The sequence below is a fragment of the Trachurus trachurus genome (assembly GCF_905171665.1).
Source record: "Trachurus trachurus genome assembly, chromosome: 18".
In the NCBI taxonomy this organism is placed as follows: Eukaryota; Metazoa; Chordata; class Actinopteri; order Carangiformes; family Carangidae; genus Trachurus; species Trachurus trachurus.
This window is the reverse complement of record NC_139909.1, coordinates 3,813,229-3,829,128: the sequence shown is the minus strand read 5'-3', so window position 1 is coordinate 3,829,128 and position 15,900 is coordinate 3,813,229. Positions and strand designations below refer to the sequence as shown.

General features: G+C 42.7%; 1 protein-coding gene across 1 annotated transcript; it reads left to right on the top strand.

The window, feature by feature from the left end:
* Window positions 1–2,547: 2,547 nt before the first annotated feature.
* Window positions 2,548–15,599, top strand: LOC311001467 (toll-like receptor 2 type-2; the record flags this gene model as incomplete). Its single annotated transcript, XM_083992555.1, has 13 exons — window positions 2,548–2,659; window positions 3,594–3,621; window positions 8,477–8,754; window positions 10,556–10,712; window positions 11,223–11,372; window positions 11,501–11,707; window positions 11,800–11,922; window positions 12,092–12,242; window positions 12,975–13,139; window positions 13,256–13,435; window positions 13,525–13,665; window positions 13,756–14,264; window positions 15,191–15,599. 13 exons carry the CDS (start codon window positions 2,548–2,550, stop codon window positions 15,597–15,599), a joined length of 2,610 nt encoding a protein of 869 aa, XP_083848681.1.
* Between the last annotated feature and the right edge of the window lie 301 nt (window positions 15,600–15,900).

Genomic DNA, 15,900 nt, shown 5'->3' with positions numbered 1-15,900 from the left:
AGTTCCTGTCAGTTTTTCTATCATCCTGTTTTGGGACTCTGTGTCTTTATTTACTGAATGATGGTGAAATCCTCCAACACACTGATTATTAGTGATTGTGAGTAATAATTAGTTCTGTGAGGAACCAGTGAGTTCTGTTTGTGTGAGTCACTTTTGGGAATTTAGGGCGATGAAGCAACAGACGTCAGTTTGAGTCCAAAAGGCCACGTTGTATTATCACACCAGTCTGGACATGAGTAACATTGAACTGCTTTTTTCTTTTTAACAAGAAATGAAATGTACAGAGACATTCAACTCTGCTCATATGTTTTTATTGCATTTTTATATTTTATGTTAAAACCACACATAACAGCATCATTTCCGCAGTGCTGTGCATTTATTTTTTATTGATATAATAATGTTTTCTTGTTTTGTTTTTTTGACATTTCTTGCATCTTTGTATTTTCTTAACGTATGAACAAGCAACAGGAGTGAGACTGCAAGAGCTCAGCTACACGGAGAACTAACCTACAAAAACCAGCCACATGATACACACTGTAGATCACATTTAAAAACAAACAAACAAACCAGCCAGAAAAAGAGAAACACGTTCAGAGCAAAGTTACATCAGCCGTCTGAACCTTCACCACATCTTCTTGGAGCAAACGAAAGGCAAAGCCTCGGTACAGCTGTCGTAGAACCACTTCAGGTTGTCTGCAAGACACAAAGACAAGACACTCAACATTTGTTACAGTAAGATGCATCTCACTTTGGCTCCGCCCATAAAGGACGTGCTTGGTCTGACCTGAAGAAAACGCCTAAAATCTATGATGGTCCTGGGTTATAATATCTAAAATGAACTTTGAATAAAAGAGTGAAAACTGAAGAGAAGAATTCCTCAGGTCAAAGTTTACTGGTTCATACATTCAAGATGAAATTTAAAAGAGTTTTGTAGAGTTCATTACATTTATAATTCATCTTCGCACAGGCCTTGTCAGGAGCGTTGTTGTCGTGGTCATGATGCCAGTTGTCATAGTGAAATTTAGTGCCGTCGCTCCACATCCAGAAATCGGGCTGTGGATGGGAAGAGAAAAAGAAGAATTGAAGCATTAAAACAGCTCATGAAACACAAAAAAGCGGATTATTTGCAGGGTTTAAGATAACGGTGTGGTGGAGTAACAGTAGTTAAATTCTTAACAATATTGTCAAAAAAACGTCCAAAGACTCAAAAAAAGTCCATCAAAAATCAATGATAATGGTTTTGGTACATGAATGGCACAGAAGCCGCCGATCCAGGTCTCAGGGAAGGAGTTGGTGTCTCCTCTGGTCAAAGACATGACGAAGTGATTCTCCTCGTAGCTGCAGACCGACGCCAGGTTGCCTCCTTCAAACATGCAGTAGATCTGCAGGAGAAAAGAAGAAGAAGTGTGACTGAAATGAAATGATCGGCTGAAGGGGGCGCTACAGTCGTCCGCCTGGACCTCGTCCCTCTCACCTCAGCCTCGGTCCACGTCTTTGGGGTGTCGATGAAGGTGAAACACTTCTTTTCAAAGAAGGTCCAACCCTCGGGGCAGTAAAACTCATTGCCTGCAAACACACACAAGAAGACACAGTTCAATGACCTGCAGGTAATAATTAAATCAATCAACCTGTGTTCACATTGTAGTCATGTTTATTCTATAACTAATTTGTAGACTCTTTAAAATCAATGAGCATGAGAAGTTGCCGTGCTTTGACTCTGCCACCAGATGGCACCAGACTCTGTTTAAAATTGGCTCCAGTGTTGATGGAAATGTAAACAACTTCACAAAACACTGATCTATCCATCTATCTCCTGGAGTAATCTATTGCATCATCATTAAAAACTCAAATATGTTTGAAAATGAAACGTAAAGAGAAGAATTAAGATCATTTATCCTGTAAATAGCATCTTGTATGTATGTCAATAGTATTTTTGTGCCTTCTGTGCCTTTATGTGTCAATTGTCTTAGAATTATGTTCATGTGCTTTGTGATTATTTAGATGTTGTTTGTCTGCACCATATAACTAAGGCAAATTCGTAGTTTTCTGATCTATTAAATTAACAGTAGCAGTTTCACACTATAAAATATAGGGCCTACTCTAGTAGAAGTAAAAGTCCTTAATTAAGCACCAAAGATTTAGTTCTACTTAATTGCAGATACTAATTAGCCATCATCATCTACACTGAGTTAGATATTTGCCTCAGAAACTGAAGGAAACAGCAATACAGAGAAGTCAGACGAAGGTCGTCTCTCACCACAGTGAGGTTCGCTTCCCATCGGAGCTTGAGTGTGCGGTATCTCCTCGCCGCTCAGGACGTCCACGCACCAGCAGTACCCGATGGCCGGCCAGCACTGCTGAGGGTGGAAGTTGCCGTCGTGGTCGCACACGGGGCAGAATCCGGCGAGGCCTTCGTGGTAGCACTGCTGCCTGATGTACTCGCAGACGCCCGAGTGCCGCGGGCTCACCGTGCTGGTGAAGTTGAGCGGGATGGACCGGCTCAGGGTCAGGAGGCCGCAGAGGACCAGAGTCACACCGAGGACCTTCATGGTGATGATGATGATGATGATGATGATAGCGGTGGTGGTGACGGTGATGGTGATGAAGAGGCAGCTGGGTGAAAAACTGCTTCTCAATAAAGCTGGTAGGGGAGAGTGGGGTAAGATGAGCCAGTGGGTAAGTTGACCCACCCCTTGTTTCTAGGAAACTATAGGAAAAAATTAGCATGTGACCAAATATTTGGGAGGCAGGCATCATTTCATTGAGTCTGTGAAGATTAGAACCACGTGAGTAAAGTGGTTTAACATTTATGACCAAAAAAATCATTTTTCACTCTCGAGAGTGAATTTCGTCGATCATAAGTTTCATGAGAATTGTGTTTAGACCAAAATAGATGATTGCAAATTTGTTTTATGGGTTGTGGTATCTATGAGCTACAACATGAGGTAGTAAACCTAGCATGAAACTGCACCATTTTAGCTGTGAGAGCAATAAACCCAAGCTAAGGTAGCTGTGGGGTAAGTTGAGCCACCTATCCTATACACTTAATGAATGCATTTTGGCTGTATATGTCAAAATGATTAAATCAAGACTCTGTATGTTTGTGATTACAGTAAGTATGTTCCTATAAACAGGAAAAGTTGTTTATAGTGTACCAAACTTTACTTTCAAGGAAAAATATCTGGGATTCTTCCCAAGATGCCACGTAATCGCAAAACTCCCCAAATCTCAGTGAGTTGGTGGCTCAGCAGGAAGTCCCTGCAGTTTGTGTTCACCTGTAACCTGGACAGATGAAATATTAAGTAAAGGGGGAGGTAGGAGATGGATGGATGGAAGGAAAGAAGGGGGGGTTGATCAATTTACCCCACTCCTATGCTCAATTTACCCCATGGGGTAAGTTGAGTCACAAGACCACTTTTTTTGAACATGCTATATTTTTAAAACAGTTACTCATTCTGTTAATTTGTAGGGATGCAAAACATCCTGAAATATATGCAGATGTGTTAGTTAGGAACAAAACTATAACTGTCTTGATGTAGTGATCCTGAACACAAAAAGTGTCTCAACTTACCCCACTCTCCCCTAATCCTCAGACATCAGGGTGCAGATGGACAGGAACCGGTATTGACCTGTCAGATTGTTCAAATAAAGTCTGCGTGCTTGGAAAAGCTGAACGACTGACGACCGAAGTTGGAGAAGTGGACTCCGTCTCCGCCGCCTCTCGGCCTTTTATCCTCCAGATCACGTCTTCTCGCCACATTCCCCAGAGTGCATCACACTAATCCCTCTTTTCAGCGCTGTGTTAATGTTACTTAGCAGAGCTGGCTATTCCTTTACCTTTACCTTCACCTTTTTTTGTTTTTACCGTATAGTGTGTCAGCGACCCTGACCTCATTACATACACTAATTGTTTCCTGGGACTATTATGGCCACGATGGGTTTCTGGTTACATCATCTTTTGATTTATCCATCTCATTGTTCACTGTGTCTCATTGTGTCGCCGGTTTCCCAGGCTATCCTGTGACTCCTGCAGCAAAAGAAAATATTTAAAACACAACACAAATCGTGTTATCTTATCTAAAGTCGTTCTTCTTTTACTGGCTTGTTTTGTGTCTAACTGGGTTACAGACTATTGATACTGGTTGGGGTGTGTCATATTATACAATAATATCCAGCACATACAATATGACATAGAACACTTAATTACTAGTATCAGACTTACAGTATTAAATATTCCCATACTGCCCACTATTGTATCATTAGCATCATTAGCGCTACTGTAACTGATGCCATCTAAAAACAAACAGACGCCCTGGTGTTTTTAATCTGACTTCAGCTTCGTCTTGAGTTTCAGTTTCAACCGGTAAAACTGGTTTTAGCTGCACTTCTTCACTGAAATTTGGGATCTCATTGTTGAACCTTTAAAGCTGCTGCTGCATGGATAAGATCTGAACCTGACATTCCTCTGGTGGTGGTGACCAATGTTACTGTCATTGTTACCATAACATCATATCCTCATGACCAATGAAAACCAAACGGCTGAGGAATGAAGCCAACATGAAAGTGCCAAAATCTGCGGTTCTTCAAACGTCCTCCTGAGGCTCCATCGTCACTGACTGGATGGAGATCGATGCCTAGATGACACACCCAGGTGGTTTGTTCAGCCTCTTCTGAACTAGAGCACTGGAAAAGAGAGTAACGACACGCATTGGTTCAATGGAAGCGCCTCCTGATGGCGGAATATGGGTATTGCAAAATCGCCTAAGAACTGACAACTCTGCATTGTTGGTGAATGAGCAAATGTGGTATTTTCAATAATTTAAGGACATTTATAGATCACCCACGTTAATAGCATCATTGAGGATCCTTTACAGATGAATATTAACACATAAACTAGTAAATAAAAAAGAAAAGAAAACAGTTGTCTACATTAATGTTTCAATCTACATTTTGTAATAAAGAAATTATAAGTATAATTTGATATGACCAAGACGCCTAAAAACAAAAACACGGCCGTTTTCATCAATTTACCAGCAAGTGGGCAACACACATACATTGGAGTGAATGAGTTTTCTGGGCTCTTTTGCAATACCCATATCCTGTCACTCGGGGCGCATAATGCTTACCACGGGAGTCAATGGTGGTGTCGTTACTCTCTTTTCAAGTTCTCTATTCTGAACCAAAGTCTTGTTTTGTTTTTTTAAAGGTGACATCTAGTGGTTGTAGTGATTATGACAGGAGCCGAGGGAGAAGTGTGGTCAACTCGTGTGAAGAGAGTGATGAGTGAAAGTCCATTTCAGGAAGAGGTCGGGGTGCTTGGATGTGTCAGTTGGACATTTATGTAGTGAACTGGAAATCATGAACTGCCTAAAGCAAACCAACCAAACTAACGACTGTTACACCTGTAACTAACCATGGTCTGGTTTTTCAGGAACCAAACACATGGTTCAGTCCTGGTTAAGACTCGTTGGAACAATGAGATGAGAGATAATATTTTTTTTTTTTTTTTTTTTACTGAGTGGAGAGAAGGTGTTCAGGTTTTATTTTGTCCTCTAAAGTGATTAAATGTACATGTTACTGGCTGCAGTCCTGCTCTCCAGCACAATTGAACCTTCCTCTTGTAGCTTTCTGCTGCCATCTCTGGTGTTAGGGTCAGTTTTGACCGGAGTCTTACAGTAAATCAGCTGTAAAAAAAAAAAGTTGTAGACTTCCTTATCTATGAAAAGGTTGTTTTTGCACTTATGGTTTAAGTTTTAACTCTCATTATTGTTCTTATGATAATAACCGGGTCAAAATTGACCCGAACACCACAAAGGTCATAATTTTAACCAGTGCATTTTATGCCTGATGAAGGTCATATTCCTGACCAAAACGTTGCTTTAATAAATTAATTGAGAGTGAGACAGTGTGCAGGAGCTTCTTCTGAACCAGTGCATTTTAGAAATTTGTGGGAGAAAAAAAAGTTTTATTTTGTTTAAATAGTTTGCTGACAAAGTCAAAAAGCCTTGATTCTATAAACAAATTTATGTGGTACTTGTATGCATTTAAAACCTGAAAACGGGTCAATGGCGACCCGAACACAAGAGGAAGGTTAAGGTCATTCCCCCTCTCTCTGCCGCCCCATTTCCTGTCTCTCTTATGTAACTGTACTATCTAATAAAGGCATGAAAAGCCAAAAATATATACTTTAAAAAAAAAACATCACGGCCTCATGGTCATGAGTCTGAACACATAAATGTTGACACACAGATGTGATGCTCATGTTTGTTTGTTTTGTTTTTTAGTTTGTCTAACTTTTGTTTGTCATTGTTTGGGTTTTACTCACACGTTCAGTCAAAAACCACAAAATAAAGATTCTCTTCAAATGTTTTTCGCTCAAACTCCAAAACCAACTGGCTGTGAAAAAAGAGGAAGTGTGTGTGTGTGTGTGTGTGTGTGTGTGTGTGTGTGTGTGTGTGTGTGTGTGTGTGTGTGTGTGTGTGTGTGTGTGTGTGTGTGTGTGTGTGTGTGTGTGTGCAGGATGATAACTGATGTTTGCCTTCGTGATTTCCTTCAGTGTCCACACTCACACATACGACACTGTGCAGATTTATGAAGGTAAGAGTCGTTTTCTTTCAGCAATGACTCAGACTTTTATTTGTGTTTAATCTTTAAGAACTGACCTCAGTGCTGCTCTTCGCTTCCTCCAGTTGATTGATTCACTCAGACGTCTAAAGGTGTGAAAGAAGCTGGAAAGACAAGACTCTCAGTTAGTGGTATAAGAATAAGAGGGAGTCAATGAGATTTTAGTTAATTGTGTCTGTTTGTTCTGATTGGAGAAGGAGGAGGAGCACTCACTTTAATGTTTTAATGTCTAATGAAACTTCAACAGGACAGTTATGTTCTGTTTCTCACCAATGTAATTTTTTTCAAAGACCAACTCGTAGTTGTACATTGTTTCATAGTCTATGTTTGAATTTTGACATACGTGCTGTTACCTTTAAAATCTAAATTCAAAACGTATTATTATTCAGGTTGGTTTTTAATACCTAGTACCACTGTGACATTTGTCTTTTTATGATTTTATTGTATATTGCGTTCTCTTGATTTCACTGATAAGGACTTTGGTTGTTGCTAAAGGCTCTGTAAATAAATGTCGATTGACAAATTTTAAATGATGGCATTTTGATTCTGATATCCTACTGCTAAGGTTTATGAGTATGAGCTGTGTCGTGTGTTGTACTTTATGATCCTGTGACAGTAAATGATGTGGCCTCCGGTATACCACCACAGTTTTTTTTAATCCCTTGCAGAAGTCGTGTTTCCATCTCTGCTATTTCCTTCACTTTAAATAAAGTGTTTCTATTTCCACATGTATAAGGACTAAGAATAAGTTGGAGGTCCTTGTTTGCACGGCAAGTCGCCTTGAGTGGGGAAGTGTCAACTTGAGTCAGAGAGAGGAAGTCATTGTGGGAACCTCTTATCATGTAACAGATAATCTGACATAAGGCATCCCCCAACCTCAGATAAAATTCAATTCAATTCAATTTAACAGGCAGCAGCTTCAGTGGTGAAATGATTTGAGCTGATGTGACTGAAGATGAACAAAAACTGAATGTGCTGCAGTTAATTATTGAAACGTTGCTTTACATAACACACACACGCTCAGGTTTCCTCCCCGGAGTTAATTTTCATGCTCACTACCTCTTTTCACACTTGGTTAGCGCTGTCCTCCCCTGAGATTGTTACTTCCTCCTCCACAAAGTCATAAAAAAAACTAATCCTACCTCCTTCTCATCTATTTCACTTTTAGCATTTTCTTCTTCTTCTTTTTTAACAGACAAAAGTAAATTGTAACATAATTACCTACACCACATTTAATCATTTTCAAGATTTTATTTCATCATCCAGTCAAGTACAGAACAACAAACAAAGACATTTTACATGAAGTTTGACTGATTGTTGTGACATAATTGGTATTTATGAAGTGTTGAAGAGAAAATAAAGGAAGCAACTGGACCAAATGATGCTGTAAAACATGACAAATACAGTTTTGCTGAGGCTTTTCCGCTAAACAGCTGCTAAATTAGGACCATAACTTAAACCTATAACACCAAAGTAAAACCTGATGTTGAGGTAAAACAAACAACATCTGTTTAATCTTAGTGAACAGATGAGATCTATGTGAAAAACACCATCATTTTAAGATACTGATTTGATCAAAAATAAATGTAAATTAAATATTTTGTTTACTGAAGCATTCAAGCAATTCAACCAAAAAACCAGATGATCCGACGTGTTATATTGGTAAAGTGAGGTTGTGGAGTAAATTGAATCTGTGTTCTGTGTGTAAAGACTTGGGGAAGGTCACAATACTGTATACAACGTTCAAGACTTCCTCTTTTCTCAAATTCCACTTCCCCAATAGATTTCTTTCACTTTTATTCCACTTCCCAGGACTCAGACTCATCCCTTTACTCTTTTTTCTTTCCTACAGAATGAAACAACCCACCGTCCTTCACCTCACCCTCTCCCTCTGCCTCCTCTGCTTCCTCAACCAGTGCCGGGGTCAGAGGTCAAACCCTGATGCTGAGAGGCCGACCTGTCATGGCTGCAACCTGCGACTCTCCTGTAACTGCACCCACCTTGGATTTACCCGTGTTCCCGCGGTAACGGAGCTCGCGCTCGCTCTGGATCTCTCTTTCAACAACATCGCCGAGGTGACCGACGACGACCTCGCCGCACACGCGCAACTGAGGGCTCTGAGTCTCCACGGTAACGGTGATGTGTATTTGTGGGAATCAAGCAAAACAGTCTGTGTGACAAACAAGATCATGAATGGCGTGTTAAAGGGATAGTTCAACATTTTGGCAAATTGCCCCATTGCCATAATCCCTATAGTCATAGCAGTAGGTTTGTTTCCTTTATTTGTCGGTGCAAGCTGTTTTTAGAACGGCGGAGCAGAGCCGCGAGCTGCTCAGAGCTACGCTACGGAGGCTAATGGGATTTTTTGGTTTCCCTCATCAAATACACCAGTGGTTCCCAAAATGTGGTGCGCGTAACCCTAGGGGTACGTGAGCACATTGCAGGGGGTACGTAGAAACATTAATTAATTTATTACTAAGATGATAAGTAGATATTCCGAGTCACTTCAGAAGCCCATTACTGAAATGGTACGTGCGCCACAACTAGTTCCCCCCAGAAGACAACAACCTGTAGCACAGCTTTGTATAGTTGTCAAAAGTATCGATGCAAAACGGCGCATCTGGATACATGACTGATTTCTAAAAGTATCGATATTAACAGCGCGCCCGCACAGCGCCCGACGCGCGCACTCGACAGGCAGAGCAGAGGAGAGCAGAGCAGGCAGCTTCCAGAGCGTTTGGACCTGAGTGAGTAACAGAGTTACACAGAACTAGACGCACGTAGGGTGAATTTAGCCATAAGAGTTTAAAACGGCGATATTAACGGCAACACTCTCGTCTCCTCTCTTTTCCCCCGCTGTGTGCGTGCACGTGTGTGTGTTGTGAGGGAGGGGGGAGGGGGGAGCCCCGCCCGTCAGAGGAGAGGAGATGCATTGTAATGAAACAATAGCAACACGCTGGAATTGCACAACTCTTAGTTAGCTTTTCATTTAATAAGAAAAAAAAAAAAAAAAAAACATCTGTTAGAAGTCCTTTTGATTATAATACAAAATAAAATAATGGAACAATAATAAGCTGGGAGACACTGCTGCTGTATTGAATATGATGTCATATTCAGTATTTTCCTGGGTTTTGGCATTGAGTTTGAAATTTTTGTATTGTGACAATCCTACAACTCTGTGAAGACACATTTGACCACAACAAACACCACAACAGCCACGAAACAACAAAAATGCAGGAGAATATGTGTAAAATGTCTTTGTACAAATTGAAGAGAGAAATTGAAATGATTTTCGTTTCATAATCAGTTGTGTTTACGTTTTGACCACTTTTGGAGAATCATCAACACGTATGAGGGAGGGGTTACTTGTGGTATGGCAAAAAGGCTCAGGGGGTACGCAAGACAAAAAAGTTTGGGAACCACTGAAATACACAATCCAACAACTCCACAACGCTCTGGTGGACAAGTTGTGACCTGCACATCACACCAGACAGAGTTGTTTTAGAGGGAAATTCAGAAACTACTTGCTGAAAAACTGTCCCTGAAGGCAACGCGCATCAGCGGTTTTGCATGAATTTCCCTCTAAAACAACTCTGTGTGGTAACGTTGTGTTATTATCTCATAGCGTGGTGAATGTGCAGGTCACAACTTGTCCACCAGAGCGTTGTGGAGTTGTTGGATTGTGTATTTGATGAGTTTGATGAGGAAAACCAAGAAATCCCATAATGAGCCTCCGTAGCGTAGCTCTGAGCAGCTCACGGCTCTGCTCCTCTGTTCTAAAAATAGCTTGCACCGACAATTAAAGGTAACGAACCTACTGCTATGACTGTAGGGGTTATGGCCAAATGTTGCCAAAATGTTGAACTATTCCTTCAAGTTGTGACACAATTCTTAATTGCAAAATTTAACACATTCAACAAACCGTCTCCAGGTAACAGACTTGCTGTGATCCAACCATCAGCCTTCGACTCTCTGTTGAACCTGGAGGAACTTGATCTGTCGGACAATCAGCTGACCACTCTCAACCCCGCGTGGTTCAGGCAGCTCGGAGCTCTGCAGCAGCTCAACCTGCTCAACAACCCGTACAGGTAAAGAGAGCCCAGGACCACAAACACCATGCGCATCCACAAACTTTTGGCTTTTTGTAGTCCAGCTTCTTCCTCTCGTCCCCAACATCTATAAAGCCCTCATTGGCAAACTTCCCATCTACATCTCTTCATTACTTGTTCAGTCCAGAATCACTTACAACACCCGCTCTAGCAACTGGTTGCAATTGCCTATTCCCAAAATTCGGACTGAGCTAGGGAGATCTGCCTTCTCAGCTTATGCCCCACACATCTGGAATCATCTACAACTAACTCTTAAGTTAAACTCATTTGTCCCATTCAATCACTTCAAATTATTAATTAATAATTCCCTGTCTTCCGTTTGTAATTGTTTCCTCTGATGTCTACTGTCCTTTACTGCATTTTATTGTGTATATCTGTTCTGTATTTTGTTTGTTTTGCTCTGTACTCTCGTCTGCACTGTAAATGAGGCTTGCCTCAGTGTATTAACGAGTTTAAATAAAGGTAACTAAACTAAACTAAACCCTCCAGCTGCATCGGTCCGACTCCGGTGTTTCAGGGGCTGGTTTGGCTGAGGAAGCTGGCGTTTGGAGGTCCTGCTCTGGAGGAGCTGAAGAGAGGAGCCTTGTCTGGAGTGGCTGAGCTGGAGGAGCTCACCGTGCACGCCAACAACCTGTGCAGGTTTGGGAACGATGATGATTTTGTTGCTGACCAGCTAGAAACAGAACAGCAACATCTTCCAGAGACCACCCTTGAAAACTTCCTCTGATTTTATGCTTTCACTCTTTGGCCTCCTCCCCTCTCTGCAGGTATGAGCCCGGCGCTCTTGCGTACGTTTGGCCACTGGGTCGCGTCATTTTGAGTCTCCATGGACCATTTTTAACAAACGCGACCTTAACGTCAGCCGTGCTCGCTGACATGTCGTATCCAGAGACGCCCATGATCCTGGAAGACCTTCATATAATTGAAAATCGGTCTATTCAGGCATTCAGGGAAGCAGCCAAGAGGAGAGTAAGGTGGGCTTCATTGTAGTAAAACCAGCCACAGGGCAATAAGTTGATTTTGGGACTCAAACCAACACTCACTCTTTCACGTTCTCCCACCTCAGGCACATCACACTACGTAACGTTTCCATCTCCGATGAGGCCTTTGTCAACTTCCTGGAGGTTTTCAGCGGAGTACCACTCACCTCCATTAGAGTTGATGGTGTCACACTTACAGGCGAGGGCAGGTAGGAAAAAGGAAAATAAGAAAACAGTGTCACAGTTGAGTTTCTTAACCATGCATTGAGTTTTATATCAAGTCATGTCAAGTCATTTTATGATAAAGTGTTTTACTTCTTTTACTTCATGGTTAGTGATGAATAAGTTAGTTGTGTAATGATATTTGGTTGGCGTTAGGTGGGAGAGAGCCAACTGGACCGACCAAAAGAGCATTGATGAGTTCTTCGTACGAGATGTTCTGGTGCTGGATGTCTGGAAGTTTACCTCGTTTCTAGGTCTGGGGTTTCTGCTGCAGTATCCCAGGAAGGTGTCTGTCATTAATGGCAAGGTAAAAAAAAAAAAAGAAAGAAAAGTAAAACAAGGTGAACGTAACACACACTACCATGTTGATCTACTACAAAACAACAGCAAGAAATCCAAACACTCAACAAGAGGTAAAACAACGTCTTGAAGCAAAAGTAAGCGATCCGGTCGTTTTGGCTAACTTCCTGTCAGCCGATGGAGTTAGCATGCACCACCCTCGTCCCTACGTCACCACATTCACCCGCATTCCTTGGCTGCACACACAGAGAGGACTGCCCCTTTATGCCGTTCTCTCTCCTCATTGGATAAAGGTTGTAGGATACAAGGAAAGTTTTCTCCTCGGCTTACAGCAGAGCAGAGTGACTGACAGACCCGTGTTTCAGACCAAACACTCTATATAAGTGATTGCTGTCGGAAGATATAACTATTTAAGACTTATATTAACACAAATATTCCGCTTACTTCTGCTTTAAGTTAGAGGATAAGTTGAGTTTAACTTAAATGTCAGAATTTGGGAATCAAACTCAGGTTTCTTCAAACAGTTACCAAACAGCATCTGGTCCAATCAACCATCCAGCAGATTTGACAATTAATGCTTTTCCAAAGAACTGATCAAAGAAATCCACGACAGGTTTCAGAGATTTCAGGTAGCTTGGATGTAATATCAAGATCTTGGGACTCTACTGTGTCTGCTATCAGTTAGTAGCAAGCATAACTACATCACCAGTCATGAACGATGATTGTTTTTTACCCTCAGGTCTTTTTGATGCCCTGTCTCACCTCTGGCCTCCTGGTGAACCTGCAGTACCTGGACCTGTCCGACAACCTGCTGACCGACATGACTGCTAGCGAGTCACTGTGCTACGGAGCTGGCACATTGAGGCACCTCCGAGTTTTAAACATCAGCGGGAACGACCTGAAGGTGCACTTCATGAAACATTGTTCTTTCAGCTTATCCTCAAAACTTCATATTCATCTTAACTTCACATGCTCTCCTGTCTGAACACCTTTTCCTTCCTTTTACCAACTTCTGTCCAGAGTTTGTCCTTGATGAGCCACCTGGTGGGTAAGCTCTACAAACTGACTCACCTGGACATCAGCAGGACCAGCTACAGCCAGATGCCTCCACACTGCTCCTGGCCCTCCACGCTGCGATATCTCAACATCTCGGGGGCCAAACTTACCGGAATTACGAGCTGCCTACCTGAAACTCTGGAGGTACTGAGCGTGGACCTCGTAGCAGTAATCCAGACACCACAAACACTCACTGATGAAGCACTTTTTATGTTGTATCTCATCATGTCCAGGTGTTGGATGTGAGCAACAATGATCTCGCTGACTTCACCGTGGCCCTGCCTTTGCTGAAGGAGCTCCACCTCTCTGGGAACAAGTTTTTGAATTTGCCTTCAGGACATTTGTTTCCCAATCTGCAAACAATGAACATCCAGGTAAACAAAAAACAACCATGTACCATCTTCCTGCTCACAGTCCTTTTGTTTGCTACCGTAGGGTGACTCCTCGTCTATGTTCTTCCACAGTCAAACACCTTGAGCATGTTCGGCCGTTCAGATCTTCAGCGGTACAAACGACTACAGAATCTGAAGGCGGGTCAAAACAAGTTTGTCTGCACCTGTGACTTTGTCGCCTTCTTCAACTCGGACATTAAGGAAAGTGGAGATGTGCAGTTAACAGACGAAGAGGAGAGCTACAGCTGTGACTCCCCCCTCTACCTGCAGGGGAAATCTGTGGGTCAAGTCCACCTCTCCTTTGCCGTGTGTCACCGGGTTCTGTTTGTGTCCGTGTGCTGTGGGATGGCGCTGTTGGTCGGGGTTGTGACAGGCGTCCTGCTGTGGCGTCTCCACGTCGTCTGGTACCTCAAGATGACGTGGGCGTGGCTGAAGGCCAAGCACAGCTCCCGACGGCGCCGGCTCCTCAGAGTTGGAGCAGATACAGAAACATTACTATGCTACGACGCCTTCGTTTCTTACAGTGAAAGCGATGCATTCTGGGTTGAAAACTACCTGGTACCCGAGCTGGAGGAACCAAAGTGAGTTCAACTGTTTTTGTGGGATCGACATAACTAATTGCCTCATTCATTTTTTCTGCATCACTGCTTTTCTGTATCAGTCTGTTTGAAGTTTTGGAACATGAGGAATTTGGGGGGCAAATCACAGTTGAGTAAAATTTTTAAAAAGAATACTAGGACGGGGCGGTGCGTGGCGCAGTGGGTAGAGTGGCCGCCCCATGTAGAGGCTACAGTCCTCGCCGCAGGTGGCCCCGGTTCAAATCCCACGTCGGGCAGCCCTTTCCTGCATGTCATTCCCCCTCTCTCTGCCTCCCCGTTTCCTGTCTATCTCTACTGGGTACTATCAAATAAAGGCAAAAAGCCAAAAAAAAAAAATACTAGGACACCTGTAGTTTAAAGGGATAGTTCAACATTTTGACAAATTTGCCCACTGCCATAATCCCTATAGTCTCCTACAGGAGTAGGTTATTACCTTTATTTGTCAGTGCCAGCTATTTCCTGAAAGAAATGTGTGTGAATGCTGAAAGCAGCTGAAGAAGGAAGTGTGACAGTTGAGGGTCCTGTCACTATACCTCCACTTGATCATGCGCCCTGGCTACTTGGCTAAGGGGATGTCCCATTTGGGTGACTGGTTAGCACACATGAGGTGTGGGTTCAATCCCTGCCCGGGCCCTCTTCACCTTGCCACAGAAGCAAAACGAAAGAAAGAAAGAAGGGGATAGATAGATAGATGGGGATAGAGAGGGGTAGAACACAACACAGAGCAGTGGGCAGGAGTATGAAATATTTAGCAAAATCTGATGAACAGTAGAAATTCATTCAAGCTGGAATTCAGGGTTTCTTGTACACATTGGATGAATTACTTCTCTTTTTGAATTCCACCCACCACATACAAAGTCTGAACCTATAGCGAAACGTTACCCGGTGTGTTGTTCTCTCCTTCACAGGGAGACAGAAGCAGAGTCTGTGAGTAACAGAACCGCCCAGCCCTTGACCTTGTGTCTCCACAAGCGAGACTTTCTCCCTGGACAATGGATCGTGGACAACATAATGAGCGCCATGGAGCGCAGTCGACGGACCGTCTTCGTCCTCTCCGAGAATTTTGTCCAGTCCGACTGGTGTCGCTACGAGCTGGACTTCTCCCACTTCTGGATGTTTGAAGGGAACGCGGGCGGAGAGCCGGCCATCTTGATCCTGCTGGAGCCGCTGTCCACAGGCGACATCCCCAAACGCTTCTGCAAGCTTCGCAAACTCATGAGCTCCACCACGTATCTGGAGTGGCCTCAGGAGGAGGAGAGGAGGCCAGAGTTCTGGAGGAGTCTCCGCAATGCGTTGGGAAGAGAGGACAACAACTGAGAGAGGCCAGAGCGAGGAAGATTAATACTGAGCACAAAAGGCAAGACAAGAATAAGAAATGCAGCAGTTAGAGAGATTAGGGGTGAAGAGAGAACAGAAAACTGAGGTGGAAATGAAAAATGTGGAAGGGAGGAAATATTGTCCTGTAACTTTTTGTTGTTGCTGCATTCATCAGTAACTTAAAGTTGAGGAATGTGTAATGTTTAATCATGACCTGCTTTTTTCATTATATGCTACTATGTGAATTTTATGTCCATAAACTGTGAGCTTTAGCAAAGAGGTACATTTACCACACTCCTGT